General features: G+C 33.5%; 1 protein-coding gene across 1 annotated transcript; it reads left to right on the top strand.

Annotated features, from left to right (window-relative positions):
- The first annotated feature begins 1,238 nt into the window (after positions 1-1,238).
- On the top strand, positions 1,239-19,378 carry LOC129741750 (phospholipase A2 group XV-like). The gene is made up of 4 exons (XM_055733531.1): positions 1,239-1,242; positions 5,453-6,227; positions 6,329-6,451; positions 18,881-19,378. Exons 1-4 carry the CDS (start codon positions 1,239-1,241, stop codon positions 19,107-19,109), a joined length of 1,131 nt encoding a protein of 376 aa, XP_055589506.1. The 3' UTR covers positions 19,110-19,378.
- Positions 19,379-23,979: the final 4,601 nt, after the last annotated feature.

The raw sequence follows: 23,979 nt of genomic DNA on the forward strand, positions 1-23,979 counted from the left end.
AAGACTATATTGGGTTCTGGTCTCACCAATTGAAATCACTCAAAACTTATTCAACATTATTAAATTTATAAAATAGATTGATCCATGCATACCATACGTCTAATTGAATTTAATAATCAATTCAGAAAAAAATAATGTAGGTTTCGATACTTATCTGTCGTTTTAAACGTCTGTTGATGAATAAGAGATGCTTCTTTTCCTAAACCTCGTCAAAGACAACTTTCTGGCTACAACGCTTAATTCTTTTCTTGAACCTATCTCAAATTTTGGATACTTTTAACTTTTTTTCTTGAAACAGATTCACAGTTCTTCACAAATTCTATCATCAATTACCAAAACAAAATTCATCTCCCAAAACACGTCTGTCAGCTTCGGGCACAGCCTACCAAGTCCGACCGATACCTGTTATTTGGGATAGTGGCATTTTACAAATATGATGGAGGCATACAAAACACTCCCATTTTTTTTAAATTTTTTTTAAACCTTCATAAAAGCTTAAATTTATTCTCCTTTTGATGTTCATCTGAATAACAAACAAAAACTATTCAAGTTTAGCTTTAGGATTTTTTTCGTACAATTTTTTAAAAGTCAAAATAATTCATCTAATGGTCTCAAAATCTTGTATGAATTTTTCATTTTTTTTGGAGTTTGTGAATTCAAAAGTTCAAAATGAATCAGCCTTAAAATGCATTGATTAGATGTGTTGTTATGTCAGCCATTTTGTCATACGGCTGTATATGCATTTACCCCGCTATCTATAGGCGCAATAAGCAACACTTTCCCCTAGGCCTCTTTATTTGTTGAAACTCAAATAACTCATATTAAGATTGCTGTTAAAAGTAAGGAACTCATTAGTCAATTTCTGGCGTGAAGTGGTTATCCAAGTACCACTCATTTAGTGAAAGGAGCTCTCTTTTAAGGAGACTTTTGGTTTTATTGTGGTGAACTCTATTATCTTGGTTTTTGGTGAGACATTCAACAATTGTCCAGTGCCAGCAGTGCCATGAAGTTGTGTATCTAAAAGAAACGTTTTGTCCCAAGTTTGTGTTTTCTAAATGGAGCCGTCCAACAAAATGAAGTACCTCTGTTGTTTGGTAATTTTTTACCAATTTCTAGCGTTTGCTAGTGGAATCAATCTTTTCGAGCTCGATAAAGTGCCGTATATTGAAAATTTAGAAGATAAAATAACACACTCAAAAGGTCCAACCTATAGCGAAAAAAGATTGTCTCCGGTAATCATGGGTAAGTCGTTACTATTTTTCAAAATTTTGATTGTTTTTTTTTTCAAAGAACAAAAAAAGATGATTCAGTAGTTCTGATTTGAACATTGTTAAAAAGTAAATCTTTTGTTTGAGATTTTTTCTGAATTCTTTGTTGAAAATTTTTAATATCTTTAAAACCTGGGCACTTGTCTCTTTTATTGCTAAAACTTCATAAAATAACTGATTTCATTCAGATTCATAAAACATGAATGTAAATAGAAAAACAAGGGGACAAATGACAAATTTTGCCATTTTGTTTATGCTCAACATTCATATCGTACCACTCACCTTTGAACTTCTTACTAGCGCTTTGTCATTACTAGAACGACAGACGGCTTCTTGTTCTGTTTCTTCTTCTGTTCCTGAAAATAAATAAGGCCAAAATAGATACACGTTGAATAAATGTTAGACCTAAAAATTACAGTTAACAGTTTAGGTTACTACAAAAATCGATTAAACATTAAATGCGACTTATTTTGAGGAACATGAAACGAAAATTTAACTAGAAACCTCAGTTGAGCTTCATAATAAAAAATAAACGGCATAATACATTCAGCTCAAGATTCACAAGAACAGATCACCTTTTTCACATTTTTAAACAATTGATTATATTGAAAAAGAACGTACATGCAATTTGTTTACCTGTCTGGATTGTAAATCGGTAACTTAAAATCTGAAATCAGAAACTGAAACCGAATTTGGATTCTAAAATCTGAATCTGTAAACTGAAATCAGAAATCTGAAATCTGAAATCTGAATCTGAAATATGAAATCTAAAATCTGGATCTGAATTCTGAATTCTGAATAAGAATCTAAAATCTTAATATGAAATCTAAAATCTGGATCTGAAATTCAATCTAAAATCTGAAATCTTAAGGTGAGATTATCGGACATAAATGCCAAAAGTTGGTAAAATGTCCTTAATTAAATAAATAATAATAATAATTAAGCTGAGGTCTAAAATTAAGAAACATGCATCATGCATCATATAAATCATGAATTATTTTGATTTTTTTTCTTGTACACAGCTTCATCAAGCGGAAAGAAGTTGGAAAACCAGCCGTTGCTGACCAGGAAATTTAATAAAATTAAAACTTTATTTGAAAACTTTCTTAAAAATGTTTTGTGAGCTTAACCTCAATACGTAGACAACTACTGGAAACCTTATTAAAATATACCATACAGAGAAAAAAATCGGCAGTTTTCAGTGAAACGAATTGACGTAATTTCATTCATTTTGAAGAAGGCTTCACCTTGCAGGTCGTAATTCAGAAACACGACCTAAGACAAATAAAAAATAAAATGTGGATTCATTTTGGAAATTCATTCTTTTAAAAATCTAGATTTCATTTTAATAAACATTCACAGGATTTTAATTACCGTAAACCGAGATAACTTTGATCAACGTGACATTTTTCAAAGTAATCATCAATAACTGAGTCTTAAGTAAAAATATCTAAAAACGTTTTGCTACGATTAAAAAATGTAAGTTAAAATGTTATTTCAAAATCCTGAAATATCTATTTTTTCCAAGGCTCACACTCAAACACCCTTCCTGGTGAAATCAAAGCGTTTAGAAGCAAACAGGTTGATTTATGTGGAAGTTCAACATTTTTCCTTAGTAAATGTATAGTTTTGGTGTAGTTTTTTGTAGTTTAAAGTCGATTATTGATATTTAATAAAATAGGGACATTTTCCAAGAGTTAGCCAGTCAAGGACAATAGGCTAGAAACCCTATCAAATGGTAAAGTTTTAAGGAAAAAAAGGGGAACAGTGAGAGGGCATAGGAAATTGAATGAAGGCAAAATTTCATTTGTTTTTGTAGTTAGAATTTAATTAGTTTAACATTACTAACATTTAGCCCCTTAATTTATGTAGCATCATTGTTCATTTTCGATTTACTTATTAAGAATATATATTAAGGATCGCGATGTTTTTTTTTGGACTGCAGAAATAAGAGAACTAAAATTCTCAAACTTTGTCCGTAAATTGTTAACAAATAGCGTTTTCGATTATAAGCAGTGGCAATCTAATTCTCCACGAGTTTTGCTCTTACTGCTGTTTTTTTTTTAATTTGTTTATTTATTTATTTCATTTGTTTCATTTGGTTTAAAATATCCTGAATGTTCCAAACTACCTTTATGATCAAGAAAATTCGTTAAAACCGTCAAAAAACCTTATAGCAGGCATGTCAAACTGGGGGTTCGCCTTTGTCAATGCGGCCCGCGTAGACCCGTCTTAAATTATCACAAAATTCCCTACTACACAGAAGTACGCTGGCTTTCCTGCCACAAAATATTGAAAAGATTTTTTTTTGCTACGAGAGGAAATAATATAATTTTATGAAATGAAAATTTTTTAATGCGGCCCGCACACTTAAACGAGTTTGACATGCCTGCCTTAAAGCATCAAATTCTAAACAGAGTCGAAATCGATTTTCAAATCAAATTTAGGGTAGTCTTATAAATTTCTGCAACCATGTTTTACGTTTATAGGAATCCAGTGCTGGTTTTAAAAATAAAAAACATGCCACATTCCCCTTAACAGAAAAAATAATCGAAAAATATTGAAATAAAAGTGATCAATCTTACCCCGGATTACGGTATGCAATATAAATTATAATTAATGAGGAAAGAAATTGAACTTAATCTTCAAGCAAAAATTAAGCTTGAAGATTAAGTTCAACAATAAACCAATAAAATGAATAAATTTTATATTGCCAATTATTCAGAAACAAAGTTCCAAACTTAAATCTTAAACTTTAATGGAGGTTTCAAGCGTAGAAAATAAATCTGATTTGAACAGCAAACTTAATCTCCTACTTTAATTCCTGAATATTTTGTGGTTGAAAAGAATAGCTTATTCTTTGCTAATTTAAGTGTTTACAGAAAGTGTTTATTTAAATGAAACTTTGAAAATATATTAAGGTACACCGGGGTAAGTGGGGACGGTGGCTATTAAAACAATACTGTCAACTATTTTTTCAAACTTTTAATGCAGAATGTTAAATTTACTTGTAATCTATCCAACAACTGTAAAAGAGATACGGTTCCGACATTAACCGATGTTTACGATGCCTTTTCGTTAATTTTCTATTTTTAACTACGATGTGGAGTTGATGTGCATCTTTTTCAATCGCAAATTTCTCGTAAACTAGCTGGCTCTTGGCCAAAAACTCTACATTGAAACAATCCTTACATTAGAAACAACCAGTTAGGAAAAGAAACGACAATAAAAAAAATTAAAAAAAAAGATTTTATTTTCAAAAATCTAAAATGTTGTCTCCAAACCCTACCTGGGGTAAGTGGGGACGGCTTTATAATACTTGATGTTTAGATATTTTTTTCAATTTTCTCTCCTTCATTCAATACATTTTAGCTTTATTTAGCATTCAGATCATGAAAAGTTAGGAAAAGTATTTGTGTTTCTGGAATTAGCATATATTTTCGATACAATCGGATCTCGTGTGTTGCAACATAAATTACACACAGTTATCACTACCATGAACTTTTTTCAAAATTTTGGACGGTTCGAACAATAAAGTAACGCATTCAACCAAGAAAACGCAAATTTTTTGAAAATTTCCTGAGAAATCAAAGTGAAAATCTACCGTCCCCACTTACCCCATAAAGCGGGGTAAGTGAAGACACCAGCAGTCCATAACAATTCACTTGTTACCTTTTTTCGTTTTTCGTCAATCAAACTTATCTCTTCAACATTTGTAAACAACATGTTCTGCATCACATTGAATGCGATTTTATCAAAATTCAATCAAAAACCGCCCCAACTTACCCCGGTGTACCTTACTTATTTTTTAAATCTTCAAAAAATATCGCAACTTCTCGGACTTCATTTCGAAAGTGAGGATTAGAATAAATACCTAACGTTTTTTGTAGAATAACTTAAAGCTTAACAACAACATATAACCTTCAAATTTTTTATGTTCTTTATGTATGAATTGCTCAAGCAAAAATGGTTGCTACCAACCCCCAATGAGCCGATTTTACCTTATATTTGTATGGTGACACCCTTTTCTAGAAAGGGGAGTGGCTCCGAGAATTACTCCATGCAAATTTTCGAGCCAATCTGTTTAGTTGTTTCCCTGTCTATGCGTGACTTACAGACATAACGAACCTGTCATATATTAGAATATTGAAATTTCAAACTTTTTTCAATTGGAAATTTGTTAGTTCCGGGTTGTGGCGGAAGTCGAATCGATGCCAATTTGGACAAACCGGCGGTGGTGCGATTCATCTGCGCGAAGAAAACTTCTAAGTTCTACGATACCTGGGTCAACAAGGCGCTTCTGATTTGGATGGTGATCGATTGTACCGCGGATAATCTGCGATTGGTGTACAACAACGAAACTCGAACCGTATCCAATTCTCCGGGAGTACAGACCCGCATTCCCGGCTGGGGTTACTCGGAAAATGTCGAATGGTTGTCCACTTCCCATGCCAGCGTTAGTTCGTACTTTGTCAACGTGGCCAATGCCCTGGTCCTCAATGAATATCATCGGGGTATTTCGATTCGTGGAGCTCCGTACGATTTCCGCAAAGCGCCGATCGAGAACCAAAATTACACAATCAAGATGAAACATCTTATTCAGGAAACGTACGACCTTAATGGCGGAACTCCAGTCACACTGATCGTCCACAGTATGGGAGCCACGATGGCACTCGATTTCCTGCAGCATCAGGCCCAGGAATGGAAGGACAAGCACATCCGACGACTCATTTCCCTGAACGGCGCTTGGGGTGGCTCGATTAAATCGCTGAAAATTTACGCCGAGGGTGATGATCTGGGATCGTTTTTCGTCAGTTCCAGTGCCATTCGTACCATTCAGGTGTCGACGCCTTCGCTGGCTTGGTTGCTGCCGAATCCGCTATTTTGGAAACCGGACGAAGTGCTGGTGCAAAACAAGAACCGAACGTACACCGCACATCAAATGGAAGAATTTTTGGAGTAAGTTTTTTTGGTTTCCAGTTTTTTTTTATTTAATTGAACGCAAAAATATGTTTTTGAGATTCTTCAGTAGATAGCTGATTTTTTTTTCTTGTTTCTAGTGACATGGACCTCCCGGAGGGTAAAGAAATGTACAGGGATGTCCTGCCAAAGACCTTGAACTTTACTCCACCTGGCGTAGAAGTGCACTGCTTCTACGGAACCAAAGTGGACACAGTCGAGAAGTAAGTACACACTGCATATTATATGTATTTTCTATTGATTCCTTTATGAAAATATAAATTGGATTTTTTTTAATAAGAGTCTGTTTTAGTGACACATTTAGCTTTCACATATTAAAAACCCGATTTTTGAGTTAACCGCGACCTCTCAGGAACTTCGAACTATCTAAAAGGGTGTTTCCGCTTACACAAAATTCGAGATTCAATCCGATTTTCTTAGAAACAATGAAAGTTAGTTTTGGCATTATTCATTAAATTTATTTCACATTCATATTCAAATGTACGAATTTGATCATCAATCATAACGTTCTACACGTCCTGAGAATCGACAGTATTTTGCTAATTAACTCATGCGTTCTCCATTTCTACTTTACAACCTTAAGTTTTTCTACAAGAAGCTCAAATTACCAAATATTATTCAATCTGCATCCAAAAGCTCTACAGTATTTGGAGGGTTCAAATTTTTTGTAACGAAACCGATGTCATTTCGCGTTCTTGGTATAGTGGCATCATACCTAATGCGGTCAGAAGATCGTCGAAAATTTGAACAATGCACAGTGGTCCAGAAATGAAATTTTGCGAGAAACAATTATTAGCATCTTCCCCATAAGTTGAACGCATTTGACGTCTTAGACAAACTTCTACAAAAACAACTGAAGGCGGTCAAGAAAGAAAAATTTCAGTTTGGTTCATGCGGTTTCCAAGTAAGGATTTTTTTCCTAACTTTGATAAGATAGAGGAAATGTAGTCCAACAATATTCTAGAACATAATTATTTATGAAACTTTATCTATCTCATGATTTGAAAGTTTTATGACAACTTGTTTTTATGAATTTGGGGATCCTATAGAACTCAGTTTTTGCGTGATATCTTTTCATGGTGATATTTTATCAAGATCATTTCTTGAGCCGCATTTTAGATATTTATAACACATATTTTTTCGAAAACGGATTACCTAAATTTGTTTTTGTTTTTAAGTTAAGAGGCAGTATGTTGTGTCTAAATTGACTCTTTCAGAACTTCAATAACTCCAAATGGGTCAAGTCGAAATTTATTTCGTTGATTGCATTAGAAAATGCAATGCAAAATGCAAGAAAATTATAATATTAAAGATATAAAAAATTGGAGATTTATTTTTTTGCTTATTAAAGCGTTAAATTCTTGTATGAAATTTGTTAAAAAATCGGAAAAATCTCAATAAAAATAGAGAGAATTAGTACATATGTTCTTCAAGAGCTCAGAAATTACTGGACCAATTGATGTGAATTTTGGCAAAGAATAATACCTGAAGGGGTTTGAGTCCATCGCACTCAGGGCAGGGAGGGCCCTCATACAAAGTAATCGTGAAATACCGTAAAATTTGGAAAAATTTAACCTATTGACAAGTGATACTTATAAAATGTTGTAGAAAAGCATACTATACTTTCATGAGGATCAAGGAATTTTTATGAAAAAAATTGCCGTTCTGTTAAATTACATTCAATTCCAACCAATAGTGATGAATTAATAATGAAGAGACTGATAGGATGATAAATTCTAGTATTAAATCATCGAATTTCATTGTATTGAGCTGAGGTATATCGACTTATTCTCTACGTTTTTTGTTACCCTGAGTACACCTTTCAAATGTTAAATTTAATGTTTTAATAATATTATAAGAAATCAAATAGAACACATTAATTAAGTCAAGAATTTGAAATCTGCTCATTTAATCCATCTTATGTTGAAATACGGCTGAAACGAATTTCTGGAATCTCTCGTTGCATATTTATCGCAGTTCCTAATGTGGTAAAAATATCACATGAAATAAAATCAATGATTTTTATTTTTTTCTTAAATTTCCGTTTATGACATATGACATCAGAAACCAAATACTTTTTTTTACTTCAAATAAATCTTTAAATCAGCCAAGGTTTAGCAGACATAGTGAAATTTCATAATTTCAACCGGGATGGTCACGATCTTTGTTCAAAAATGAAATCTTTTTTTAACCATTTTGTCTATCGGCTCAAGTTTTAGACGCTATAAAAATTATAGTAAATCTCTCTTTTCATAAATATATAGTGAACATAAGAAGATTCCAAAATGGTATAATTTATGTAAATCAGTTCAGTAGGACGAAGATACAGCCAAAATTGTAATCCGAGTCTACAGTACCGTTCATAATTGTATAGAAATTGGAAGCACGCGCACTGTCACTTCGAATTTGAACTTCCATAACTTTTTACTCTGATGATATTTTGTGATCCAATTTTCTGCGATAGATAGATCACCCATCACACTATAATACCACGGAATTTGGGATGTCTGAAGATTGTGTAGCCAGAGATACAGTAATTCTACGAAAATCGGACTGTTTAGACTTTTACCATTCATACTGCAATATCTCAGAATTTAGGCAATACTTTATATTTAAATTTTCCAAAGTGATTTTTGAAATATGAAGTTAACGTGTCTGAAGTTTTTGAAAAGTTCGATCTATGGGATCAATATTTTAAGCATGACCCTCAAAATGCGATATCTATAGAATTTTGAACTAACTGACCCTCCAAATAATATTTGTTTTTTTGATAGAAAATCTGATTTTGAATTTATTTCTCGTTTCATATGAATATCTGAATATTTGGCACAGTTTCTTAATTTTTGGTTTATAGAAGAATATATGTTTATCTTAAATACCAAATTTCTTGGATTTTAACAAAAAGCGACCATTTTGCAAGAATTCCCCGTATAGATCTGAGTTTATGAATTTTCTTTTTGAAAAACGTCTTTAATTCTAATAATTTAGAAATGAATTATTTTTGTAAATACCTACTACAATTTTTAGAATATTTTAAAATTCTTTAAATTTTTTTTATTTCCGTTATTGAATATTCCAGGAATGTTTTATTTTTGGTTTATTTCTGAACAATCTCCCGCCTTTCTTTCAATAAGGTGTAGGTGAAAGTCGTAGGAGTTCTTTCAATTGAATCATATCATTGCCAAATCTGAGTTGTAAACCAAACTTAGTAAAATTACTTAAAAATTGTTCAAGTAGATTATATGTTAGAACACAGAAAAAATATTTAATCTAAACTTATCTATCGATACAAACCATGACCAGCTTGGTGCATCACATCAGGACTTGTATGTGTACCGAATTTGATCGGAAGCACATTATATTTGTTCTAGTTTTATCAAATATTCCTTCAAATTCGTATAGGAGTTCTTCTTCCTTTTTCTTAAAAAGAAGTGTTCTTACAGCACAATAAATTGTCAAATTATATCATGACTTGTCAATTAATGTAATAAATCATTTCATTATGTCTTTTTGGATGTTGTTGTAATTCAAGATATTTTTATATGAGAGCCAAACTTTTTTGAAAATTTAATCAATTATCTCATCATGTAGGATTAGTTGCCGTACTTTGGGACCTTTGAACGGTGATTTTTTATAAATCAATGTATTTCGAACAAATGGACGGCAGTTTTGTGTTTTTCAGCAAATCTATTTATAGTTGAAGATCTCAAGTTTAAATGACAATTTTGAACTTTTCTTTCACCGTTTTTTTTTTTTAATATTTACACAGATGTGGATGACCGAATTTTCCAACTTTGCACCTATTGTTCCTGCTTTAGAACTGGATTGGTACCCTTCATTGAAGCTAGATTTGAAATATAAGAAAACAGTTCTTTTTCAAATAATCCTAAAAATTGTTGAAAATTCAATTTCTAAAATAAAATATGGCAATAACTAAGTTTTACAACTTCTTAACAAATCAAAATAAACACTAAAATACCCGTTATGAATATTTATAAATTTTAAATGCTCATCATAGGTTCTAAATTATGCCTTTTAAGGTTGCCAGATTGCCCGGTTTTATCCGGGTTAGCCCGGATATTTGATACTAAATTTAAGAACAGTCCGGCTCGGCTCGGTTGCCCGGATTTCATTAAAAAATGCCCGGATTTTGCCCGGATTTTTCACTTTATTAGGAAAAAAAAAACAAAAAAACAACAAACAATTCCAAAACGAATTTTTTTGAGCAAGTTTTATAAAAATAAACATGAAAGGTTGTTTTGAAGCCTAAAATACGGTTCAAAATCCATCGATGAGTTTTGATGAAAAAAAATTGTTTTTTTTAATATTTTAGGAATTTCTTAGTTTTGATAAAATTTGCCCGGATAATATGGATTTATGGTCGTCAATTTGAAATCGAATGCCCGGATTTTGCCAGGTTTTTATATAAAAATTGCCCGGTTTGTCCGGCCCGGATACGTGCTGAAAAATTCTGGCAACTAACTTTAAAAATAAACGCACCTTAATTAATTGGTTGATATTAGAACAAATGTTTTGATAACGTTGCACAATGGGGAAAAAAGTGTATAAATCGCGGAGAAATTCAATATCTTACTAGAAACAAATCCATGAAAAAATATTTTCCTTTAGTCAAAATTCCCATAAAAGCGATTGGACATAGTTTCAGAGACCGCACGAGCTTACGAACGGAATTATAATGCCTTTTTCACCCCTAGTTGCCCTATATTTTGTAAACAGGCCAGAAAAAAACTTGTTTATACTTGAAAACTTTGAACAAAAATGGACCTATCTTGTGCAATTTTTTCTGATAAATCGAATGGAGGCTGTTTGAGCCACCGCACGCTCTGGAAAATGGAGTTATGGCTGTTTTTACCCTCAATTCCCCTATATTTTTCAATTATTTAAGCAAAAAGCATTTTCGAATTTGAAAATTTTGAACCAAATTAAACTTTTCCCATGTGATTTTTTCCGAGAAATCCAACAAAGCATATTTGAGTCACCGCACGGATTGAAAACAGGAGTTATGGCTGTTTTACCCTCAATTCCCAACATTTATTAAAAAGGTCAGAAAAAAAAATCAGACTTTAAAACTTTGAACAAAATGGGACGAATCTTGTGTGATTTTTGCCAAGGAACCAACGAAGCCAATTTAAGCTACCGCTCGCATTGGGAACAGGAGTTATGGCTGTTTTACCCTCAATTCCCTTACATTTTTCAAATAGTCAGAAAAAGCATGTTCGAAATTGAAAATTTTGAAGCAAATGAGACTTATCTTACGGGATTTTTTCCGAAAAATTCAATGAAGGCTGTTTGAAACACCGCACGCTTCGGAAAATTGAGTAATGGCTGTTTTACCTTCAATTCCCTAACATTTTCCAATTATTTCAGGAAAAAGCATGTTCGGACTTCAAAATTTTGAACCAAATGGATACCCTAGTAACATTTTAAGTTTTATAGTAGGCTACTAGATAAAGTTTTGGTTTTATAAGGGCTTGAGACGTCTTATAAAACTATCGGTGTTACTTGGGTAGTATCTTATGTGATTTTTTCCGAGAAATCCAACGAAGCATATTTGAGCCACCGCACGGATTAAAAACGGGAGTTATGGTTGTTTTACCCTCAATTCCCCAACATTTTTCAAATATTTCAGAAAAAGCATGTTCGGACTTGAACATTTTGAACCAAATGGAACGTATCTTGAGTGATTTTTTTCGAGGAATCCAACGAAGTTATGGCTGTTTTACCCCTAATTTCCCAACATGTTTTAATTATTTCAGAAAATTGAGGGTAAAACAGCCAAAACTCCAGTTTGCAATCCGTGCGGTAACTCAAATAGGCTTCGTTGGGTTGCTTGGAAAAAATCACACAAGATACGTCAGATTTGGTTCAAAATTTTCAAGTCCGAACTAGCATTTTTCTGAATTAATAGAAAAATGTAGGAGAATTGAGGATAGAAACAGCCATAACTCCATTTTTCGAAGCGTGCGGTGGCTCAAACAGGCTTCATTGGATTCCTCGGAAAAAATCACACAAGAGATACCGTGAAAGCACCAATGGCCGCGCACTTTCAACTTTAATCTTTATTTTCTACAAAACTCAACAACGAAAATTTCTATGTCCAGGGTGGCCAGCGAGTTTCCATTTTCAAATTCCCGGTTTTTTCCCGGTTTTCCCGAATGAAATTTTATGGTTTTCCTCGTTTCAAAATGCGCGAATAAATATGTCCATTTGACCAAAACTGAAGATATGTTTATGCAAGTTGAATGTAAAAGTGTGAGAGGACTTAGTTCAATCTTGAAACTCAAAAGTTATTCGAATTATGGTGATTGTAATACGGCAAGAAAAAAAATCTAGTTGTTACTTTTTTTCAGTCATTCATACCATCTTCGTTTTTTATAAGAGAAACTGCAATATTTTTATTATTCGCATAGATAAATAATAGTTTTGATATGATGCCATATAATACTTTTAAAATTTCAAGTTGAAATTCAAAATTTTTCTATTGAAATCTACTGACTGACATTCTGATATTTTTTCTTCTAAAGCTCTTAAAACAGATTCAGATGAACCTTATTCATGATAAGCTATCTGATATTTTATTTCGGTTCTCATATTGAATACTGAATCAATTGAATACCTTTAACATTTTTATTAGAATGCGCTGAGTTCTGGATTATATGTCCTATCTCAAAAATGCATGTTTTTATTCGATTTTTTATGTAATGTAAACAAGAATCACACAAAAACCTTGTTCTCTTGTTACATCTGCTGTCTTCTGTGCGTTTATCAATAAACCGAATAAAATGGTGGCATCTTTTTCTATCATTTTTTCCCGCATGAGACAATTCCCGATTTTCAAAGATTAAAATTGAGCTAAATATTTGAAGAAAATATTTTCGCAACCAAAGAAAATAAGTTCTTTGAGGTCATGTCGTTTGTCAAAAAATTGATTTTTGAACTTACGTTTTTGACAGTTTTTCGAAGCAAACAAAATATTTGCTTTTTTTTAGTATTTTTTTTTAATGTTTTATTAATAAAATAAAAATTTGAAGTATGGTTATGAATATTTTTGATTTTTGAGGTAATGTAAACTAAATTGAAAACAGCTGAAAATAAGTAAAGTCACGTAAAAAAAATTCTCATAGTTCAATCTATTTAAAAACTACCATTGATCATTAGATTTTTGTAAAAATAGCTTTTCAGTAAATTTGTCGACCAAGGTAAGACTTCATTGCTGAATAACTGAATTCATATCTCTCGTTGAACGTTCTATGAAAATTAAATTTATATAATCATAATAATTTAAATAATAATAAAAATTAAATAATCCGATATTTTAGTCGAACTCTTCAAAATAACTCCCCCAGTTTTTCAAAGTTTCTTTTCAGTATGACGTGTATTTCCGAAAAAAAATGAGCTTCTGATGCCGATTCGAACCTAGTCAATTTTGGACTAGTGTATAATTCCAGTTATAACATAGATGATAATCTTAAATCTTAGTTTTTTAAATGTGGTTTCAATTGAAGGCTGTCTGGTTTCAACATATTAATTCACATCACAATACAATTTTTATTTATTTTGAATTAAATTTTTATATTTCTTCATTCAGCTTTTAAGTTCTATTTTTTTTTTTCAGATATTCGCAAAGAGCATGCACAATTGTAAAAATCTTTAATTAATTAACGCTATAAAAGTTAACTACCAAGACTTAACGTATAAAAACTTAACAGTTGTGAAACGTTTATTTAATTTAAAAATATTTTTATATTCACTGCAGTGCACAATATGCTTGAGCAAAGAAATAAGCTAAGTTTGTTGTCGAGACATCTCGATTTTTCAAATATTCTCGACTTTTCTCGGCATTTTACTCATTAATATAAAATCCCGATATTTTCATGCTCCTCCCAAATGGTTAAAAATCCTGGAATAAACGATTATAGACTGTAAATTTTCTGAGAGAAAGTTCAGTCATGATGAAATTAATGTATTTTAGGATATCATAGTATTTAATAATCCATAAAAAAATTTCCCGGTTTTAATTTGAAATTCCCGGTTTTTTCCCGGTTTTCCCGGTCTCATTTTAAATTCCCGGTTTTTTCCCGGTTTTCCCGGTTCGCTGGCCACCCTGCTATGTCTCGCATTTTCGGATACCTCCGCTAGGTATCTTTCACTTGCCATACTAGAAATAAATTTATTCTGCTGAGGTCAGGAAAAAATAAAAACCAACATCGTTTTTGTCGGATGCCATTTTTTCTGTTGTCCTTAGCAAGTGAGCTAAACGGGTCCCTTTTTGAAATTCAGTTTTTTGTGTTTAGTTCGAGCACCTTGGCGAAAATTTTCGAACGTAAGTTATTTGTGGCTGTATAACGAATCAATTGTGAAGAAAAGTGAACAGTTTGAAGGTTCTGTTGCGGAAAAAATGACAATATTGTTGTGCACGGCCATTGGTACACTTGATTTTTGAATGTTTCTTTTGCCGCGCACGGAAAGTATTCTAGTATTTATAAGCAGTTAATCTTAGAGAACTTCTTCGGAATTTCACAAAGGTTATATAAGATTCACAGGGAAGTTTTCCAATCAATGTTTTCCTTCATAAAACCGGCTGAAAAACACATTTTTTTTTTAAACAGTGTCAGAGGAAAGGATTATCTAATAAAAATTGCTACAAAGTGTTGGAAATTTGAGGTTAGATAGCAATTCGGATCTGTTTACGTTTTAGTTGGTCAGTTTCCTCGTGGATTTTCAGACAGCTCGCCGAATTTGTGATGATTCACCGAAATCGGGACCGAAAACATTGTTCCAATATATCTTCCGGCAAAATAATGCTTAGTAAAAATGGCGCCTCATACTAATTTTGCACTAGACTTGTATCACAAAACAATGACGACAAATCATTATTTGATGTGTGAATCTTGAAAATCCTTACCTGAGAATAATCGCAATGAGCCTGAGAGCCATGTAAACAGCATTTTTACCTGTTTGGATACCTTATTCACTGTTTAAACCAAATTAAGAAGTGCGCGGCCATTGGTACACTTGTGAGCGGCGATTGGAACAAGCATCATAAGCGTGCGCGGCCATTGGTACACAAACACTTTTTACAAATTCGCGTTTTTTGTGACGTTACAATGAAAAATCTCTCACTTTTAAATTTTTCCCTTAAAGAACGTAAGTTTTACTACGTGTCAGTGCTTTTCTTTTCGGAATCGCACAAAAAACGATTTTTGTACGGCACAGAGAACATTCATCATTGCTTAAATGCGAGGCCATTGGGTCCTTCACGGTATTCCTATTTCAATCGAGTGCTGCGGAACAACCACAGATATGTTCACAGCTATAATAAAACACTAAAAAAAAAGTTTGCAAGCAAGGATGAAAAAATCATTCACCAGCATGAACGCTAATGATTTTCAATCGCCGCTTCTTTTACGATGGTAGCATCGGCGATGCGAATGTTACCAGTCGAACGCTGAATGGTCGGATTGGAAATCCCGAACGAATGAACATTGACAAACTTCGTGTGAACGAACCGAACACGACATATTCACCGCAGTAAATTGGATCGCTTTTTATTTTCACCACGTCGTTCGTTGGGCGTATTGTTTCGCAAATGATTGACAAACACAATCACCAAACGATTGCAATCGCGATTGTATTGGCGAATGTTTCGCAATGGATTTTTCCGGTAAAGAATTAAGCCATCGGTTGTTTATTTTTGGGCTAAATTTGTGCGTTACGATTCCCGCACTCGTCAACGTTGTGTTTTGTTATGATGTTATTATAACTTGAGTTAAGCCTAGTCCACACCCGGCAACTCGAAAAGAGTACATGTACTCTTTTTCTATCGAGAAATGAGCGTACTCTTCTTTTTGTGAAATTTTACCAAATGTACTCTTTTTTGTTCAAAAACATTTGATCTGAAAAACCAAGGTATTTCTTCTATTTGAAGTTGTTTCACATCTTAAGCAAAAACTACGAAAGCAATACAGCTAACAACAAATTACTTTAAAATTTTGGTCTAAAAAACCATGCATTTAAGTCCTTGTAAACATTGAGCCCGATAAGCGCCTTTGAGTATGCAAATAGTAAATAATATGAACAAAATTCAGGTATTGTACAAGAATATTTTTATTATTAATTGTCATGAAAGTCGCATAACCTCCAAGACATTAACATTATTTGATTACTTTGAAATATCTCAGTGCTACTTCTGATAGCATGAAATACATATGTACAGGTGAATCCCGCTCATCAAAGTTCCGGTTATCCGATCCTCCGCTTTATTCGAGCCACTATTTTTGTCCAAAATTCATGTAAAAATGTTTTTTATCATTGCGATATATCGTTAAGCTATTAAATTGAAGTCTCTGGCAAATTTAAAATCTAAACTTGAAGAAACGTCGATTAAATAGAAAAATAAAATCCATGTGAGATCCGAGCTATGCGCCTAGACAGTGATGGCAAATTTCGCCCGTCACGCTTGACTCGACTAGTTTTGTTTCATCAAACGACTGGCACTGTTCTCAATTGACGGAGCTTCACTACTGGCATGACGGATAAAGCACGACAACAATCAACATTTCTCCATCATCGACTGGCGAAGCTCCTACACAAGGTCAAAATTTCTCCTGACAGTGACTGGCAAATCTTTTCACACTTCGATCGGCTGCTGACGGCAGGTACAACTAATTGAACGACTTGCTGGCAGAGAGCAACAATAGCAATAAAAAACTGAAAACGAGCTTGCTGGCAGGAGCAACAATAATAATAAATGCTTTTCTTGTTCCTCTTCGGTCGTCTTCGGCTTGCTGGCAGGAGCAACAATAATAATAAATGCGTTTCTTTTTCGTCATCGGTCGCTTGAATGCGATTGCTTGACTAGGAAATTCTTTTAGCTTCAAATGACTGGGGAATGAATGACTGGCAAACGAAGTGACTGGTCGTTAAGGAACAGTCAATTGAGTTTGACGGACCAAGAGGCTTCACAGTCACAGCTTCACGCCTCATGACGATGACTTTTGCCAAGCATGCGCCTAGATGATATGCAATACCAGAGCAAATGGCTAGCGCGGTTGCCGTAACACACAAATTTAGCTGCAAAATAAACACCCGATGGCTTAATCCTTTACCGGGAAATTTCTTTGCGAAACATTCGCCAATACAATCGTGATTGCAATCGTTTGGTGATTGTGTTTGCGAATAAGTTCGAATGTCCGTGGTGAAAATAAAAAGCGATCCAGTTTACTGCGGTGAATGCTTTGTGCTTCGGTTCGTTTACCCGAAGCTTGTCAAAGTTCATTCGTTCGGGATTGCAATCGTAAGCGTTCATTTTGGTGTGTGAACTTTTTCCATTCCCGATTGCTTTGATTGGCAGTTAATACTGAACGAATTCACCACCGATGGCAAATTGATCGTTCATCGATGCGATTTTTTCCATGCTTGTTTGCAAGCTCAAAGCATCAAAAAAACTTGTATTTATAGCTATTTGACCCACGTCGAAAATCGGTTCCACTTTATTCCTTAGGGACTTATTTTGGACCACTAATCACAACTTGGGTATTGAACATGCTTTTAAATGCTCCAGAACGTAATAAGGCGTTGTAAAACGATAGATAACTAAATTATACGTATAAACCAATTGCTGTCGAAACTGTAGCAAAGTTCAAAAAAATATTTTATTTAGTTTAAGGGCAGTCCAAATTATGTCCCGAGCGGGGTCCAAAATACTATCCCGAGTAATAAACGAATAAACGCGTTTTTAGGCTTGGATCTGGTTTCATTGCATCAAACGACGATATGTTTCGATAGAAAAAGCCTTGATCTACGTAATCAATTAAATAGAGCAGTAAACATTATTGACATATACTTTTTTTTACTTCCCAAAGCGGTCCAAAATAGGTCCGTAACCCTACTTAGATTCTTTTGAATCTCATCTTCGAAAAAAAAAAATTTTAAAATATTTGATCTAGGCTCCATTTACACCTCGGCTAAAAATGAACGAATCTTGTTCTTTGAATAATTCAACGACGAGTCATAATGAGGTTTTGTAACATTGTGTGCAATCGATGTGAAATATTAAGGTATTATCGTTATGCTCTAAAATTTTAGCTAGTTTCTGTGTTAAAAATCTCTTTAAACTTGTTTTTATCTTAATTCCTTTGATATGAAGATAAAGCTTTTAATTTGCAAATCGATCGAATTCGAAATAATAAACAATTTACAAGGTTTGCCAAAAAGAGGGAAGAAAAAAAAAATTACTACTGTGAACTGGACTAAGTGATTTGCAAGAACATTTATAAAAAAAAATCTAAACATCCGTAAAACTATTAGCCATGTACTGTACACGAACTCATAAATAGTTCTGAGTTTTTTTTTAAACCATTTTAAGCCTAATTCATTCCATTTATAAAACCCATTTTTTTATCTTGCAATTTTTAAACTATTTACACAATTAAAACTGTTGAAAAACGAACTTGTTTTCAAGTTTAACATTTTTAATTAGAGGTAAAAAGCATCACACCGATATTTTTTTCCAACGATTTCACAATTCCTGCAATAGAGTGTTAATTCCAAATAATTCTTAAAACCTTGATTGAAACATCCTAACTAACAGTATCACATAACCCAAACAGGTTGATCTGGAAGAACACCTACGATTTGTCCGGCAAACCGAGCTACGTCATGGGAGACGGAGATGGCAGCGTGAATCTTCGGTCGCTGGAAGCCTGCAAACACTGGAAGCAGCTCCAAAAGCAACCCGTTTATATCCGCGAGTATCCAAACACCGGGCATATGCAAATTCTGGCCAACACCAAAGTGCTAGATGATATTGTTAAAATTCAGCTGAAGGATATTCGCTGAGTTTTTTGTTATTCTTTTTTTATTCTTTTTACATTGTCGCGTGTGTAAGTGTAAAGATTAAAAGAAAATTGCCTCGGTTTACCAAGCCGTTGTACTTTTAGTTTGTCCCAGTATAGTTAAAGTTGTATATTCATGTGTTGTTCGCATTAGCTAGAATGCGCAACGGTTAAAAACAGGAAAAAAATTAAGTAATAAGCGTTGTTATTCAATCAAAGATTATTATCAAAATGTTTAGAAAGGTTTAACTATGTTTGTAATTGCATTTTTAAATAGAGATGATGTTTAAAACAGCCTTGGCCTTATTTGTTCACCTAAACAGAAATTCGAAAACCCTACGTTTTTTTTGTTATAAGAATAATAACAAGTCAAAATTATAGATCATTTATTCTTTCTGCAATCATGCGTTGCCTATACAAAGGCGTTAAATAAATCAGTTTTCTATAAAGCCGTTCCAACTTTTCGATCCAATCGATTCAGGCGCATCACTGAAGAATCGAAAAATGAATTTGAGATTGCAATTGATAAATATTTGAATGATATCTCATGTTATGAAAAATCGTGTCCTTCGCCTTCGTTACCGAAGATTGGTTAACCTCAATAACTGCGACAGATTTTCTGCTATTTAGTTTACGTCAACTATTCCAGCGAAAAACTCACAAGAGTCAAATTGTATAACGGCATCACATCGAAGGTAGTTTTATGTCATTCAAATGCATATGTGCGTAAACAACAATTTACAATGCAGCCAACAAAAACCATGTGCTGCTGCTATGTGCATATATAGGTACTAACTAACTATTGGTTATTGATCAATCATAAGCCGTCATCATTGTTAACGTCAAGGTTAGCACTTTGTGCCCTGGATTCATTGCATAATGTTTCGATATTCAGTCAGACTGATGGAAAATCCCAACGGGGCGCTCTTAGAGCTGCTTGATGATTGGAAAAGCTGACATCTTCATCGGCAGTATACGACATATCTACAAGTAGGTGATAGGTAGTTGGGATTTCTTTCTGGGAAAAACTTACATTGAAAGCTGCAAGGTTGAAGAAGAAAGTCACACCAGGAGTTTTGCAACAGATTGGCAACAGTTTGGAAAAATTGTACAACAGGCAACCTTTACAATTTGCGCGAGAGCGACCTTTATGTCGCTATGATGCTGTAATCTTGCAGAACTTTAGGCGAAACTGTGTGGTTGACAGCAAGGTGACAAATGTCACAACACGCAAAATATTCTATTTAAAAACAGAAATATACAAGCAGTAGCTAGTAGAGAATATTCATTGCGGATGCATGGAAAAGACTTTTTGGCTATTGGTCATCACTAAGCTTGTCAGATTACCTGGTTTTACCCGAACTTGCCCGGATATTTTACACAAAGTTTAAGATAAGTCCGGTCCGGCCCGGTTGCCTGGATTTGTTTTTTAAAACCAGAGTTTCACACGGATTTATTGACTTTATTCGCAAAATGGATCAAAAAACTCAAATTTAGTTTTTTTTTTGCGTCTGAAAAGGATTTTTTGGACAATTTTTATCGAAATAATCATGAACGGATTTTCAAAGCGAATTAACACTGCTGGTGTGTTTTGATGAAAAAATTATAAAGTGTTTTCTTTTTGATTTTTATTCAATTACTAGCTGACCCGGTGTGCATTGTCACACCTTCCAAAAATAAATATAATTTGTTATTTTGTTTTTCAAATTTAGATTTTTGTAAGCATTTTTTAAATCAAACCTCATCATAGTCCAGATCCAACAACTTTGAAATGAGAGCTGCAGCTGGAGTTCCGAGTTGCAATTATTTACTGAAACTTGATCTCTAAATTTGTTTCTCAAGATCTGAAATTTGTACTCTGTTTTTAAAGCTTCAAAATAACTTAAATTATTTCAAAATTTATGGCTTTTTCACCTTTTTTCGCAATGTGGGAAGTTACAAACTTTCATAAAAACATTTGTCACATCAATTTTTGAGTGATGCCAAATATCCATACGCAAAAAAAAACCTTCTTATGAAATATGGTTCCTTCTTTGAAAAGCGCTTTATCTTAAACTTGCATGGGTGCTCCCCCATGTTTTCCAATTTTGTCCCCCACTGCTTGAAGAAGGTAGGCGGATTTACCCGGCTCGAGTTTTTATAAATTTCAAATTGAAAGAAAAAGATTCGCATATTGGAATTAATTGCATATTGTACATTATGGAGATAGAATTTTGAAAACCGATCTATAGCGTGAATCGGGACAGTTTTTTTTGAGTATATTCCTTATATTCTGTATTATGAGCACTTCCAGCTCCTGATTAGTTTTAGATGGTGTATTTTTTCGAGTTGAAAAAATAAACTATATAAATTTGAAAAAAAAACGATGAAAAAGATTTTTAATAACCATTTCAAACAGCTTTTTTCACCATCCTCACCCTTCGAAGCAGTTTGAATATCTATCCTTTTTGCGCCAAAATTATGTTGAAAAATGTTTCGCCGTATGCCAATTTCGTGGACATGAGACGTTACAGCTTGAAGTTTTCCCAAACAGCACTTGTCATGGTTTGTTAATCATCGATTTTATTCAATACAAATTTCTTTTTATAATAAATTTATTGAAGCAAAAAATGTAAGTATTTAAAAAAATATCAGTTGCATCACTAAATAAATTTTGAGCGTTTTTTATTTTCTCTTTGGAAGTCAAATATTCTAAAAATGTTGGCAAAAAATAATTTCTAAGTAAACATTTGTCCCGTATATTGGGGCAAGTGCTTATTTTCAGATGCGTCAGAGTAATGGCTTTAAAATGGATTTAATACATATTTCTGTTTGTTTGTTTGATTGTTTTATCAAGTTTCATTGATATATCTGCAGTATTCCTGCAGCATAAATTTATGTTTGTTACTCCACTTTTAACGAATGTTCAAAGCAAATGACCTTCATTTGCTAAGAATTTTAAATATCCGCTTCAGTTTCAATATTCGGAATACCCCTTCTGGTCTTTCCAACATATTGAATAATTTTGAAGATGAATTTCTTAAAAGTTCGACGTTTGCCCTTGCCCAACCGTGTAAGTTGACAGGAGGAAATATTGTTTTTAACACTTTGAGGGTTTACTCAAAATTTCTCATAAAAATTTTGCTTCCAATTGTATATCAGTTCTAAAGTCTCACTTAAAAAAAAAGATGCAGATTAAAAGTCTCTTTCATGCAGCCATGTAACACAAAAACACTTTTCATGTTAAGTACGTATTTGAATTGGTTTGTAAGCAAAAAGTACAATGTTTTTTTCAGAGTTATTTTAAAATAAAAAGCTCCCATTTTCATTTCTATATGCATTTCAGTTGTGCATTGGGGCCAAAGTAACTATTTCTAGAAGAAAACATATTTTTGATATTTTTTGTAACATAGAAAAGTTGAACGTTTGAATATGCTCTAGTGTTCCTTGAATAAAAATTGTTTCGGAAAATGAATTCCCTCACTATTGGTCAATCAAAATCAGTTTATTTCACTGATACCTTTAACTCATGCACACGTCAGTCCTATCTTATCTAATTTAAAGAAAAGGCTCTTGATCAGTGTATGTGTTGGATCGGATTTTTTGATCTTCTTTAAATTTATATGGTGCTTGATAAAACTTCATCACTTAGATGTTCAACAAAATGTTTCTGATCTACCTCTGTAGAAAACATCTTGTTCATATTTCTGTTATCAAAAATCTTTCAATTGGTTTTGATTTGATTGATGAAATACCAATCCGTGTCACATCTAGGCGTCATTTATTTCCACGTGCTGTGTACCATTAAGCAATAAAAAACATATCTAGGTTGCATATCGCCCTCACGTGCATAAGAAATATAGGTATTTGGTTGAGAAACAGGCGCCTGATTGTTAAATTTTTCCAGCGATCAATGAACAGTATGTTTTGGTTTCTATCCACTTGTGACGACGTTTGCTTGGCCATAGAGACGAAAAACAAACCCCACGAATAGAAGAAAAACTCTTAAAATGGATGCCATGCCTTTTCAATTTCAGATTTTGGCATAAAAAAAGTATATGTTTTATTCTATCGACAAAATGCCTATCTGGGTCACATCTAGGCGTCATTCATAACCATGTGCTGTACAAATGAGCTAGGAATCAAGTAGAAAAAAATCACATCAAGGCTTCATATCGCCACCCCTTGCATTGAAAATATGCTTGGATGAGAAATACGCGCCAAAATATTCCCACTGATCAGTATGCTATGCCATGATTACTATACTTTCACGACGTTGGCTCGCGACGCCTCGACCATGGAGACGAAAAACAAACCGCCCGAAGGAAAAAAAAATCTCGAGAAAATGGATGTCATGACTTTAATTTGTTTCGAAAAACTACAAAATTTGTATGGGAGCTCCTCCTCCCTTAAGTCGGGGTGGTTTGTAACTATTATAGAAACCATCCCCGGCCCCAAAAACCCTCAGATGCCAAGTTCCACGATGATCGGTTCAGTAGTTTCCGAGTCTATAGGTAACAGACAGACAGACAAACATTCATTTTTATATATATAGAAAACGTGGTTTTGACCAAATTTAGTCGGATTAGAGGTATTAGAGAAATATGAGGTATCAAAGAAAGAAAGAACATAAGCCGTAAATATCATGAATTTTTCGAAAAAGATACAACGGCTCACCGGCAGGACTTGAACCCGCAATCTACGCTTCAGTACAACGGCGCGTTAGACAATTTCACCACGGTAAACGTGATGCAATCGACTGACACGAGCGTACACGTCGAGCTCTGCCGATCAGATGCTGGACCTTCTATCGAAACACCATGTATATCCCGCATGTGATCTTTCTCACTATTGATCTCTCTTGTTTCTCTATCACCAGTCACCACCCATCGACT

The sequence above is a fragment of the Uranotaenia lowii genome, chromosome 2, assembly GCF_029784155.1.
Source record: "Uranotaenia lowii strain MFRU-FL chromosome 2, ASM2978415v1, whole genome shotgun sequence".
In the NCBI taxonomy this organism is placed as follows: Eukaryota; Metazoa; Arthropoda; class Insecta; order Diptera; family Culicidae; genus Uranotaenia; species Uranotaenia lowii.